General features: G+C 39.9%; 1 protein-coding gene across 5 annotated transcripts in view; it reads right to left on the bottom strand.

Moving 5' to 3' along the window:
- The window catches only part of SMAD1 (SMAD family member 1), a 72,122-nt gene that overhangs the window by 38,800 nt on the left and 21,142 nt on the right, over nt 1–12,180 (bottom strand). For all 5 annotated transcript variants that reach the window (XM_066385977.1, XM_066385961.1, XM_066385997.1 and 2 more), the window contains exon 2: nt 3,787–4,367. In XM_066385977.1, coding sequence (XP_066242074.1) covers nt 3,787–4,186 — 400 coding nt within the window. In that variant the 5' untranslated portion in view covers nt 4,187–4,367. The remainder of the gene's footprint in view (nt 1–3,786; nt 4,368–12,180) is intronic.

Genomic DNA, 12,180 nt, shown 5'->3' with positions numbered 1-12,180 from the left:
CTTATCCACACCCACGTCCAAGTTGTTTGCCATCTCACCCACAGCCCTGTTGGTTTTTGCAACCTCCTCATCCTTCAGAGATCTCTTGAAGTCATGAATGAACCTTTTAAGGGTCTTCCTCTGGATACCATTCATACAGTCCTTGGTGACATCACCCCAAGCCCAAGCAAGGTTCCTGATACAGAACCTTGACCACCACAGATGCGATCCTTCCAGGCCTGCATCAGTGTCTTCTCAGTGACAGGTGCAGTGACAGCCTGGACAAAGGTCCTCCTCAGGTCGTAAGTCTTAAAAGCTGCTGGAACTCCCTGACCCAATGGTTGGACCAAAGAGTTGATATTTGGAAGGAGGACACACCACTCTGATAGTGAGATGAAGATCACCAAGAGAAGGAGGATGTCTGGGAGCATTATCAACAATAAGCAAAATCTTGAAAGGTATGTTACTCTCTAAACAGCAGGTGCTGGTAGAGCAATTAGGAGACCATTTTGGAAGAGGAGCTGGGATTTAATGACTTCTCATTGCTCCTGTAGGCCACTGGCACTGTGTGCTTACTGAAAGGCTTGCAACCCAGGGAGGGTCTCACTGTGCCAGATCAGCAGGGGTTGCAATTTGTGGCCTGTGACATTGCCCCACACTACGACTATTATCCTGTCTTTAAAAGCCTGGAAACCTGGCACTGACTCGGCCTTCTGAAAAAAGGCCCACAATATGGGTGCATCCATTTCTAGAAGTGAGAGCTTTCATCCATATTGCCTACTTGCTCTGGCGAGTAACTTTCCTCCACAATCAGCTTATCGAGAGTTTCCAAAAGTTCTCGGCTGCCTTCACATACGCACCCGCAGACTCGCCGCTCACGTGCACATTACAGAATGAGTAACGATTCTTAGATCCTTCAAACCACCCAGGGCTAGCAGACAATTCAACATGGTAGACGGGTCCTGCCTTTGCTTTCAACACCACAAACTTCTTCCTTTGGCCGTGACCGTCAGGGTGCTGACAGGAATAACGCTTCTGTGTCTGGTCTTCCGTCCAGGCCATTACAAGTTCCTCCATGTCTGACACGGGCCACTCTTGAATTTTTGTTAGTCTCACAGCCTTCAATAAAGCAGAGCCTATATCAGCTTCTGTCACCTCATTCTTGTTCTTCAAGAACTGCTGCTGTGGGGAATGTGACGTGCCTAACCGCCAAATAGTAACACCACTGACCTGCCGGCAACGCCATCCTTCGTCACTTCCAATTTCATTTTCAGGTCATTCACTTGACACGGCCTTGTACTACAACATGAGCAGTGGCTCTTGTACACTTAGGGGCCAGGATGAACAAAATGACACAAATGAAATCAGCTCGAGAGAAAAGGATGCGATCATGAGACTCGGTATACACGAGACGCATGAGGCTGCTGCTGGCATCACGTGGCCACGTAGAAAGAGTACAGTCTTAACAATAAAAAGTAGAGTAAATATCATATATAAGCCTGTGACATAGCTGTTTATTATCATTATCAAACTTATAGACTGTCACACTTTCATACAACTGGCAGTGCCGGTTTCTTTTTTTTTTTTTTTTTCATTTTTCTGAAGCTGGAAACAGGGAGAGACAGTCAGACAGACTCCCACATGCGCCGGACCGGGATCCACCCGGCACACCCACCAGGGGCGGTGCTCTGCCCCCCAGGGGGCGATGCTCTGCCCATCCTGGGCGTCGCCATATTGCGACCAGAGCCACTCTAGCGCCTGAGGCAGAGGCCACAGAGCCATGCCCAGCGCCCGGGCCATCTTTGCTCCAATGGAGCCTTGGCTGCGGGAGGGGAAGAGAGAGACAGAGAGGAAAGCACGGCGGAGGGGTGGAGAAGCAAATGGGCGCTTCTCCTATGTGCCCTGGCCGGGAATCGAACCCGGGTCCTCCGCACGCTAGGCCGACGCTCTACCGCTGAGCCAACCGGCCAGGGCCAGTGCCGGTTTCTTGACACCAGCACCACCACAACCACGGGAGCAATGCGTTGCACTATGGTGTTATGACAGCATAGAATCTTCAGCTCTGTTATAACCTTACGGGACCACTGACACACAGGTGGCCCGTGCTGACCAAAGCGTTGCCATGCGGCCTATGGCTGTATTACTTAAACACTACTTTTTACTCTCCAAAACTCTTAGCTCCATCTCACTTTTTGACTAAAAGAAGACCATGTATCCTTGTGTGTGTGTGTCTAACATCACAGCAGATATAACAAGCAGTAGGTTCCTCTATATTAGACGAAGGGGAAGTTAGCAAAGTTGGAAAGAAGCAAGTGCAGTTCCAACAGGAAGCAACTATAGCAAAATGTAACTTATTAAAGGTCACAATAAAACCCAAACAGTTATCTAGAAATAAATCTAAGATACACAAGAACTTTTTAAAGAAAACAAAGAAAAAGTCCTAAGTCAATTTAGAAAAATATTATGCACAAGGAAGTAACTATGTCAGTCCCCTCCCCAATCAGTGAAATTCCAATAAAATCTCCAGAAGATTTTTCACCATACTCAACAGGGTAATAATCCTAAAGTACATAATATAGAAATCACAAGAACATAATGTTGAATGAATATTACAAGTTGTAGAAGGATCCTCTAATATTACATAATATTCTTAAGCACACAAAATATTAGATACTGACATGAAATTCATATGTAATAACAGTATAAAAGCATGCATAGGAATAATAAACATCAAATTTTAACCATCAAATTCAGAATAGTTACTGAAGGGAATGGGATCAGAAGAAGTATAAGCTTTAATCTTTTATTTCTTAAAGTGGGTGATGGATATAAAGATGTTATTATAACATTCCCTAGTCTTTAAACTCTATTTGCATGTAAACTCTATTTGTATTAAATATTCCATAAAAAGCCAGAATGCCTTTTATTTAAGAACCATGTGATTATATGGTCTAGCAAACACAATCTAACAGCTACATCAGCACCACATTGTTAAAGACATGGATTACTAAGCTATACCAGAATCAGAATTTCTGGGAGGGGGGAATCATGTGATTCTAATGCACAGGCTCATTTGGGAACTCTCGGTAATTACTAGCTATTAATAACTAACCCATCAACTAAATAGGTTCCAATCTGATGATATTTAAGTGCTTAACACTGCCTAATTACTTCCCAACTGATATGTCTAAAATGCAAATTCGTATTTGAGAGCAAAACCAAACAAATTTTAAAGTAGTGTATCTTCTACTATACATCCCCTCCAAAAGGTCATACATGTAAAAACTAGAAACATCTTATCTAGTATCAAATGATTCCACAGCTGAACATAATTCGTCCACATCCTCTACACTACAGGGACTATGTCACAGTGGAATTCCACTGAAGATAACATGGGCCATCCTTAAGGACAAAGTGACTTGTCACTAGCACATGCCCTCAAGAGATTTCCCTCAAGCGTGTAAAGAGCAATACCATGCTTCTTCCCTTTCCTGATTTTCTTCCCTTGTAATAAAATCACAGCTAAATTTGTCTAGAGAAATGCAGAGAACCATACAAAATAAATTTAGAGAGAAAATTTACTAAAAGTTGCAGGTATTAGTACCAGTATGAAATATTTATACACACACACTCCTAAGAAATAACTAAGGAGGAATGAGTTGTTAGAATGCATGAAACATTCAAAGGCTTGCAAACATATATTTTCCCCTATGTTTAAAAATCACATCTAAAAATGTAGAAAAGGAAGTATTTTAATATTTGAAACAGGAATCTGTTCAACACATCAATACGGAAAGACTCACTTACCAGGGCTCTCTACTCTCTTATAGTGGTAGGGATTGATGCAAACCTCCTTCTGCTTGGAACCAAAAGGAAACTCACAGCACTCCAGAGGTTTGAGTTCGTGGTGGCTCTGGAGGTCGGGCCACCGCCACACACGGCAGTAAATGACATGAGGCAGTCCCTTCCGGTGGGAAACTTGCAGCCTGCCGTCCAGAGAGCGGGGGATGGTGACACAGTTACTGGGCTGCCCCGGGCAGCTCAGGGCCTTCTCCAGTTCCTCCATGGCCCCTTTCTTCTTCTTCAGTTTCTTCACCAAAGCGTCCACCGCTTTCTCTGCCCATTTTTCTTCTTCGTCGCCCTGCTTCCACCCGAGAAGCCTCTTCACAGCTGGGCTTGTGAAGGAGAATAAGCTAGTCACGTTCATGGTGATGGCACCGGTTTGACACTCCCTGTGTGTGGTAAAATAAAGGATTCTCCAAATGCAAAAGGACAACGGGAGGTTTCCCTTTATTTACATAGGAGTCTCTTCAGCTTCTTAGTTTTGAGGTGCTGGAAAGTAGAAATGACCATTCCTAGTCTTTTGAAAGGTAACCCAAAGCCAGCACCTAGAAAAGAAAAAAGGGAGGAAAATGTTTAAAATCGGCTCTAACACAAAACCACAATCCATTAAAGAATTAGTATGGGCCAGGGACAATTTTAAGTGCCTTTATGTAGTATAGAATGATACAGACCAAAGTATGTCTCCCTCTAAAACTCATGCTGAAACATTAACCCCAAAGTCACTATATTTAGAGATGGAGCCTCTAACGAAGTAATTAAGGTGAAATGAGGTCATGAGGATGGGGCCATAATCTGATAGGATTGGTGGCTTTATAGAAGAAGGGGGAGATCTCTCTACCACGCACTGTGGAAAGGTCATGAGAGGACACAGATAGAAGGCAGTCTTCTGCAAGCCCAGAAGAGAAAACCAGAAACCAAACTGGCTGGAACCTTGATCTTGGATTTCCTAGCTTCCAGAACTATAACAAATAAATTTCTGTTGTTTCAACCACACAATCCATGGTATAGTAAACCCTCAATGTTTTTGATAGGTTCTGCAACTGTAAGCAAAATGACATATAAGGAATCCAATGTTACCATAGGCTAACTGACATAAACAAGAGTCCCTAGGGTATCTCATCAATGGTATAACAAAACACTGAACAAAATGATGTTATTCAAGGACCTACTGCATTTTGTTATGGCAGCCCAACCAGACTAAGCCACAGTATTTAATCCTATAAATCCCAAGAAGGATAAATATAAAGAAACCTACAAGTTCTGATGTGTCATGTCACAATAAAATTGCTAAAAACCTATGACAAAATTCTTCAAAGACATTACTCTCATATAAGCATGATGAAGTTGACAGCCGATGTTTCCACAACAATGGAAACAAGAAGACAATGAGATAACATCCTAGCATGCCAAAGGTTGATAACTAGCTAGTAGCTTAGAATTCTGTACTTTGGGGGGGGGGGGGGCATGCCAAAAAATAAAAAATGGTTGTGAAATAAAAATGCTTTCCGACAAACAAGGTCTGAGAAAACTGGCCTCCAGCAGGGATTTGTCAGAAGAAGAACGATCCTAGAAAGAAGCAAGGAACTGCAGGAAAGAATGAAGAGTTTCAGAAGGGTACATAAGGGTAGCTCTGAATCAACACTGACTTTACAAAACAATAGTAGGCATCTCTTTGGTGTTTAAAATACACAATAAAAATGCATGACCAAAAGAAAAATGAAGCTGGTGTTCGAAGGTCCCTGCATTATCCAGTCTATGCTAAAGTATTAAATGACTATTGATAGAAGTTCTGAGGTCATGTCATAATAAAGCAACCACCGAAAGAGTAATTTAAAAACTATAAAAAGGCAATAGGAGTTGAAAAATACAGAATTATTTTTTTAATATAACTAATACAAAGAATATAAGGGAGAAAAGGAGCAAATATCAGATAGGACTTAGATCTAATCCCCAAAGTATCAGCAACTCCTTCCATATAAGTATATTACCTATGTAAGTAAAAGACGGGGTGAAGATAGGGAGCATCACTTAACTACCCTGGGACTTACCAGAGACACAGATTAAATATAAAGACAGAGAAAGGTTGATAGATGGAAAAGACACCTATGTGTATTCTAACCAAAAAAGCTGGCAAAGCTATCCAATCAGACAAATTTTAAAATAAGAAGTATCATCAGAGATAAAAAAAAGAACATTTCATAAAGTTAAAAGACTTAATCCATCATGAATATATCTAATTTTTATGTACACAGCAAAACCATACAGAATGTCCTTTGACTGTAGCATAGGAACAAAATATTATTAAAAATATACTTTCGAATAACCGATGGGTCAAAGAAGAAACTACAGTGGAAATCAGAAAGCCTTTCTAACTTAATGATTATAAAAATATGACAACTCAAAACCTGCTGGATGTGGCTCAAACCATCCCTAAAGGGAAATGTATACTCTTAAATGCATATATTAGAAAAGAAAAAAAAAAAGCTGAAAACTAATGTTCCATGTATCTACAAGAGAAAAAGAAAACCAGGAAATTAAATCTAAAGAAAAAAAATGAGAGCAGAAATTAAAAAACAATTTTTTTTAAAGCACAATAGAGAAAACCTGTAAAATCAAAGTTGGTTCTTTAATACTTATAAAATTGGATAAACCTCTAGGAAAACTGGTTGATAAAAGAGAAGGCACAAATTACCAATAACAAAAAAACAGGTAAAATCGTTAGTGATCCTAGAAAGGATAAAAGATCATGATTACGAACAGCTGTCCCCAGCATACTGTCTGTGCATGTCTATAGCTACTTGGTGGTCAATTCAACACGTCTTTCGTTATTAGAAAATTTAAGGAATTCAGTCTTCTGTCTTCCTATCTTTGGAGTCCAGCACCGTTGCTGGCACACAGCACATCTCAGTAAATGGTTAATGAACAATTTAGCTCCCTGGAGAAATCAGAGGCCAAGTGTGGGGAGTCAACTTAACTCCACAGCCTGCAGGGAGTCAGCCGTTTCCTTTTTTAAAGGAAAGAGTTTTGCCTGAACTTACCAGTTCTTTTCAAGCTGGTACTTTCATTTAACAGAAAAGGAAACAGGAAACAAAATTATGCCATTATCAAAAGTCATCCTTGGTCAGAGTGTACCTACTGAAATAATCATTTACTAAAGGTTAGTTTTGCATAAGAACAAAAAAGACAGCTTCTATCTAGTCCTCTAGCCACAATTTATGAAGGAAATATATTTCTTTTTTATGTCACTTCTATTCTAAAAACTGCTTTTTTATATTTTGGCCAATGATTTTCAAATAGAGGGGGTTAGTCTGGGGCTACTTCAAACTCTTCCACTGATGGGTTGAGTATACTAATTAATAAGTACGTGTGTTGGGAGGCACGGAGAGATTAAGACCCACCATTCCAGACCTGTATTCTAACTCTTCAAACAGACATTCTTTGCACAAAGCTGTACTGAGCGCCTGCGAAGTACCCAGCACTGTCTGCACACAGGACAGAGGGCAGGTGTCTACCTGCTGAAGGTGCTCAGGCTCCAATGCAAGAGCCAGTGGGCAACTATGACACAGTGTGATAAAAGCTCTAAAACAGGTACAAATTATAGAAAAGCAGAAAAGGAGAGAACAATTTATTCCAGCAGTTCCCGGAAGTACTCTCAATGAGGAGCTGTCAGGTCTTTTTTTTTTTTTTTTTTTTTTTACAGAAACAGAGAGAGAGTCAGAGAGAGGGATAGACAGGGACAGAGAGACAGGAACGGAGAGAGATGAGAAGCATCAATCATTAGTTTTTTGTTGTGACACCTTAGTTGTTCACTGATTGCTTTCTTGTATGTGCCTTCACCATGGGGCTACAGCAGACCGAGTGACCCCTTGCTCAAGCCAGCAACCTTGGGTCCAAGCTGGTGAGCTCTGCTCAAACCAGATGAGCCTGCACTCAAGCTGGTGACCTTGGGGTCTCGAACCTGGGTCCTCCGCATCCCAGTCCAACGCTCTATCCACTGTGCCACCGCCTGGTCAGGCTCGAGGAGCTATCAGGTCTTAAGGGACAAGTAGAATTTTGGGAAACAGAGCTAATGTGTTGAGTGATCGCTACCTGACAGAGACGCACTTGATATCTAATAGCTAGTTTAATCTTTGCAACAAACCCCCTCCCAAGGAAACACAAGCATATTCTTTACTGTGCGAGCCGAGAAAGTGAACCGCACGACGGCATCTACGTACGCAGCCCTATGGCATAGCCGGGGTTTGAATCTGTGCTGTCCGGCTTTCTCAATTTTTTTAAGCCACTTTTCTAAATTGCTAGTTTTGACAAACACGTAATAGACATGCTAAGGTTCAAGGCTGATAAGAAGGGCAGGGGCAAGAATGTGAAGGGCCTATGATACATCTTATCTTGTCTTGTGGACAAGTGGTTGGTTTAAATCCAGGCATCGATGTGATTAGATCTGTTTCAGAATGACAGCTAAGGTGATCTGAATACAGCAAGTTTTCTCCATACAGGAAACAACTACAAAAAAGATACCGCCTCCAAATACTGTGGGAGCTGAGGTAAACGTCTTCATGCCACTCACAATAATTCAAGTGACAAGATCACAAGCCTTTGCATATCAATGTGCATAGATGGAGCAACATGCAGGCTGACCACCAGTTCTTGCCTTATTGAGTTAAGCATCTTTGTTGTATACAAGTCCTCTACCTCCCATTAGAAATTCAAATGAGTCCATGACAACTACGGCCTTGGCAAGACAACTCGTTTTTTTCTGCCCCTTTTTGTACTTCCTGCTTTAGTTTATGTCAAAAGTTAAGTGCCCTTATCAGTCTAAAGTGCAAAATAAAAACATGAGTCAGCAAACAGAGACTTCCTTCCCTCTTCTCCAAATACAAACATTTCACACTGACAAAAAAAGGGGAGGGGAGGGGGCATTCATCTAGTCAAGACCCCAACAGAAGCCTTAATAAAGATATTGGTATCTTTGTTCCAGCAATTTCACTTTTACAAACTTAAACTAAGGAAATATTCCAAACTAGAAAAGGTAAAAAAAAGGTTCTGTACAAAGGTTTTCATCAGAGCATTATTTATTATAGGAATAAATATCTAATAATTGGAATATAGTTACATAAGCTATAGCACAATTCACTCAATAGACTGTTATATAACCCTTACATGTTTATAAACACTATGTAATAACTTGAAAAAACCTTAAGCAAAATACAAAGCGCTATTTATGTTTATGCTATACATGTGTATATGTATGTGTATGTGTATGTGTATGTGTGTATGTGTGTGGCATAAACAACTACGTAAATATACCAAAATACTAACAGTGGCTTGGTTTGCAAGGTTAACAGCATCTCTCCTATTTTTCTAAACTTCCTAAATACTCTTTAATGAAACACTATAACTTAAAAAAAAGTTTTTAAAGCCTCTATATGTCATTTGGTAATTACAAAATAAGAAAACTACATTTCATGAGCTCAAGCCACAAACAAACTCTACCTATATGTCAGGTTGGACAGATAACGTGACCTGATCTCAGAAGTAATAAAAACATAGTTTTCAAACAGGGTTCTAGATTCAGAACCCTTCCATGTGGAGTCTCATCCCTAGGAAAGACTTCTGTGTGCACTACCAGAAACCAAATGAGAAAAAACAACACCTTTTTTTAACTTGGATATTTAATTTTGCATCTTATGTGGTATCCCTTAATGTTAAAAAGAAACAGCAAAAATAATGTAGAATATGTTAAACTGCTGTGTAACTTGCTTTATATTTAAAAGAAACCTAATCAGCCAACTGTACAGCAGTGGGCATTTCCTTCATCTTGGACTCATCTAGAAAAGCAGCATGTAATTATCCCACTGTGTGAATAGAAACAAAATACACTCTCTGCCATTAAATGTTTCAGATTGAAATTTCCCACAGAAAGTTTAAAAAGGACATTATTTTGTATTGGAAGGTACATGTTTTAAGAAGACAGGGGGAGGGTGGCCACCAAGTGTTACTACTATATACCAAGTGCCTTTAATAAAAGGATGGGAGAGGAGACAGATAATGGATGTCCCCTCTAGTTTCAGATCACTGCCCTTTTACAGTTCTTGCACTGGCATGGAATTCAGTGAACTAGGCAGAATAAATGATTCCATTAAGTACTGAAAGCATTCAGTTATTCAATAAAAATAAATATAAAATACGGGCTCAAAAAAGTGACTGCGGAAAAATAGCAAGACTCTCAGTACCTTAAAAAAAAGTGACAGAAGATAAATGATGGATCTTCAATGAAGCAAGCAACTCCCTTTTTTAAAATTCACTTCTTATTCTTCGGTTCATTACTCTATCTTAATGCTAATGGTAAAACATCAAAGCATAAAGATCAAAAGCATCAAGGAACTAAAATCACAGGGTATTGATTAACTTCACTTGGAAACTGGTTAACAGTTGGACGAGTTATTTAAGAAAAAAAAGACAACTTAATAAAAATTATCTTTCTATAAAAATGTTTGATCCTTTTTTTTTTTGGGGGGGGGGTGATAAGTATTTCCAAGTAAATAAACTGTGTGCGTATTTCCTGACTTATACTACTAGCTTTCTTCTTCAACAGATGTTCTTGTGAATAAACAGAAAAAGTAAGACTTGAACTTCCAACTAGAAGTGGTACCCCCTCAAAACAGTCCCTAATAAAAGCATGAGAAACTATTTATTGTACAGATCCTTAAGAAAATGATACATATGTATCTACTCTTAAGGCAGACAGGAAAACCAAAGTTAAAATTTGCTACACAAGTATAATGCCATTGCAATAAATGTAAAAACAGAGATGGGTTTTCTCTAGCTATTTCAGTCTTAGAAAACACCCCAAAGTTAACAAGGCTTTGTGATTTGATTTCAGCAAATAATCTGTTCAAATGTTTCTTTTCCCTGCTTATCCCAATTAGGAACTAGCTTGGTTTTGAAATATTTGTATTGTAGGAGGAAACAGCTGAAGCGTGTTTCTTTTTCCAAATTCAAAAGAGCAGTTAGCCCTTGACTTTGCAACATTTCTCAATTTCAGAAGGATGAAACATAGTCCAAAATAACCAAATTTACCCACTAACAACCAAAATAGGAGGGAGGGGATTTTAGAACAAGAAAGTGTGGATGGATACAATCTCCATTTCTTTTACAGAGTCCATAGCAGTTTGGAAACTACCTACGTACTTCATTGCTTGGCTGTTTGTTGGGCTAAAAGGATCTCAACTTCCACTGAGTCCTCAGAAAATGTATTTAAGCAAAAATTCCTATGCCAGAAAGCAATAAATATGAAGACCCCTTGTCTCTTAGAAGAATTGTGCCGGTGTCAAAACAAAGCAACAGTAAAGTCCTGCTGTTCCCAACACCTGGATGTCAAATTTCACCTTACTGGGACTCTATTATTAAGCCTTGTTTTGGTTACTTTCAGACATTTCCCAACTTTCTAAACACGGGATTGATGACATAACAGCTATTTTGCCATTTACTTATTAAATTTCTTTTTCAGAAACTAATTTTCCATATCCGGAGAAATCAGGGGTTGAAGGTGGGAGCAAGGACAAATTCGTGAAAGCCTCTTTTTGTAATGCAATTAGGCAGGTACCACTGCCTTTAAAATATGTCTTCCGGTCAGTCTCTCAGTTGTGACTTAAGTGACATGCTGGCAAGGGCTCTGATGTGGCCTCTCAACAGAGTGTTAAGTGAATAGGAATCTTAGGAATCGAAAAGCAAAGCGATAACACATAGACTCTGAATTCTAGCCTACCACTTGTAAGCTCGCCCAACGCTGGAGCATCTCAGTCAAATGACTTCAAAAGTAGTGTCCCCTTGATGAAAACGAAGCGAGGAGTTTACGGATGTGACAATTACATGAGCGTCCAATGATAGAGCTGTATGTAGTTCATAGATTTAGGTGTGCCAAGTATGCTATTCAATATAACTTGTGTTATAAAATCCTTTAAGATAAGAATGTTTTCCAGGTCCCGCTCTGCACATATGCAAGTCCGTCCTTCCGTCCTGACGAACCTGGGTTGCTCATAGGGTACCTGGTCAATATTTCTTAGACACAGAGATTCCACACAGGGTCACAAGTGTCACTTCTGTTTTGCTCCATTAGATAACTGTTTGGTTAAACAGGCTGAAGGCACTTAAAAGTTTTCTTACTGTCCTCAACTTCAACAAACTTGGCTTCTTTCTCCTCCATCTCCTTGCCACTTCTTCCAAAAGTTGTACAACACTCCTAATCCCACTGAATCCCGTTTTTTAATTCATGCTTGTAATGGAAAACTGTCCTTCAGCACATGGTTGCTTTTTGAGATAGCCGGGCCCTAATTACCTCACCCTGATGAAAACTTC

This window comes from Saccopteryx leptura, chromosome 1 (genome assembly GCF_036850995.1).
Source record: "Saccopteryx leptura isolate mSacLep1 chromosome 1, mSacLep1_pri_phased_curated, whole genome shotgun sequence".
In the NCBI taxonomy this organism is placed as follows: domain Eukaryota; kingdom Metazoa; phylum Chordata; class Mammalia; order Chiroptera; family Emballonuridae; genus Saccopteryx; species Saccopteryx leptura.
Note: the sequence above shows the minus strand (reverse complement) of the source record. Positions and strands in the feature narration are given on the sequence as shown.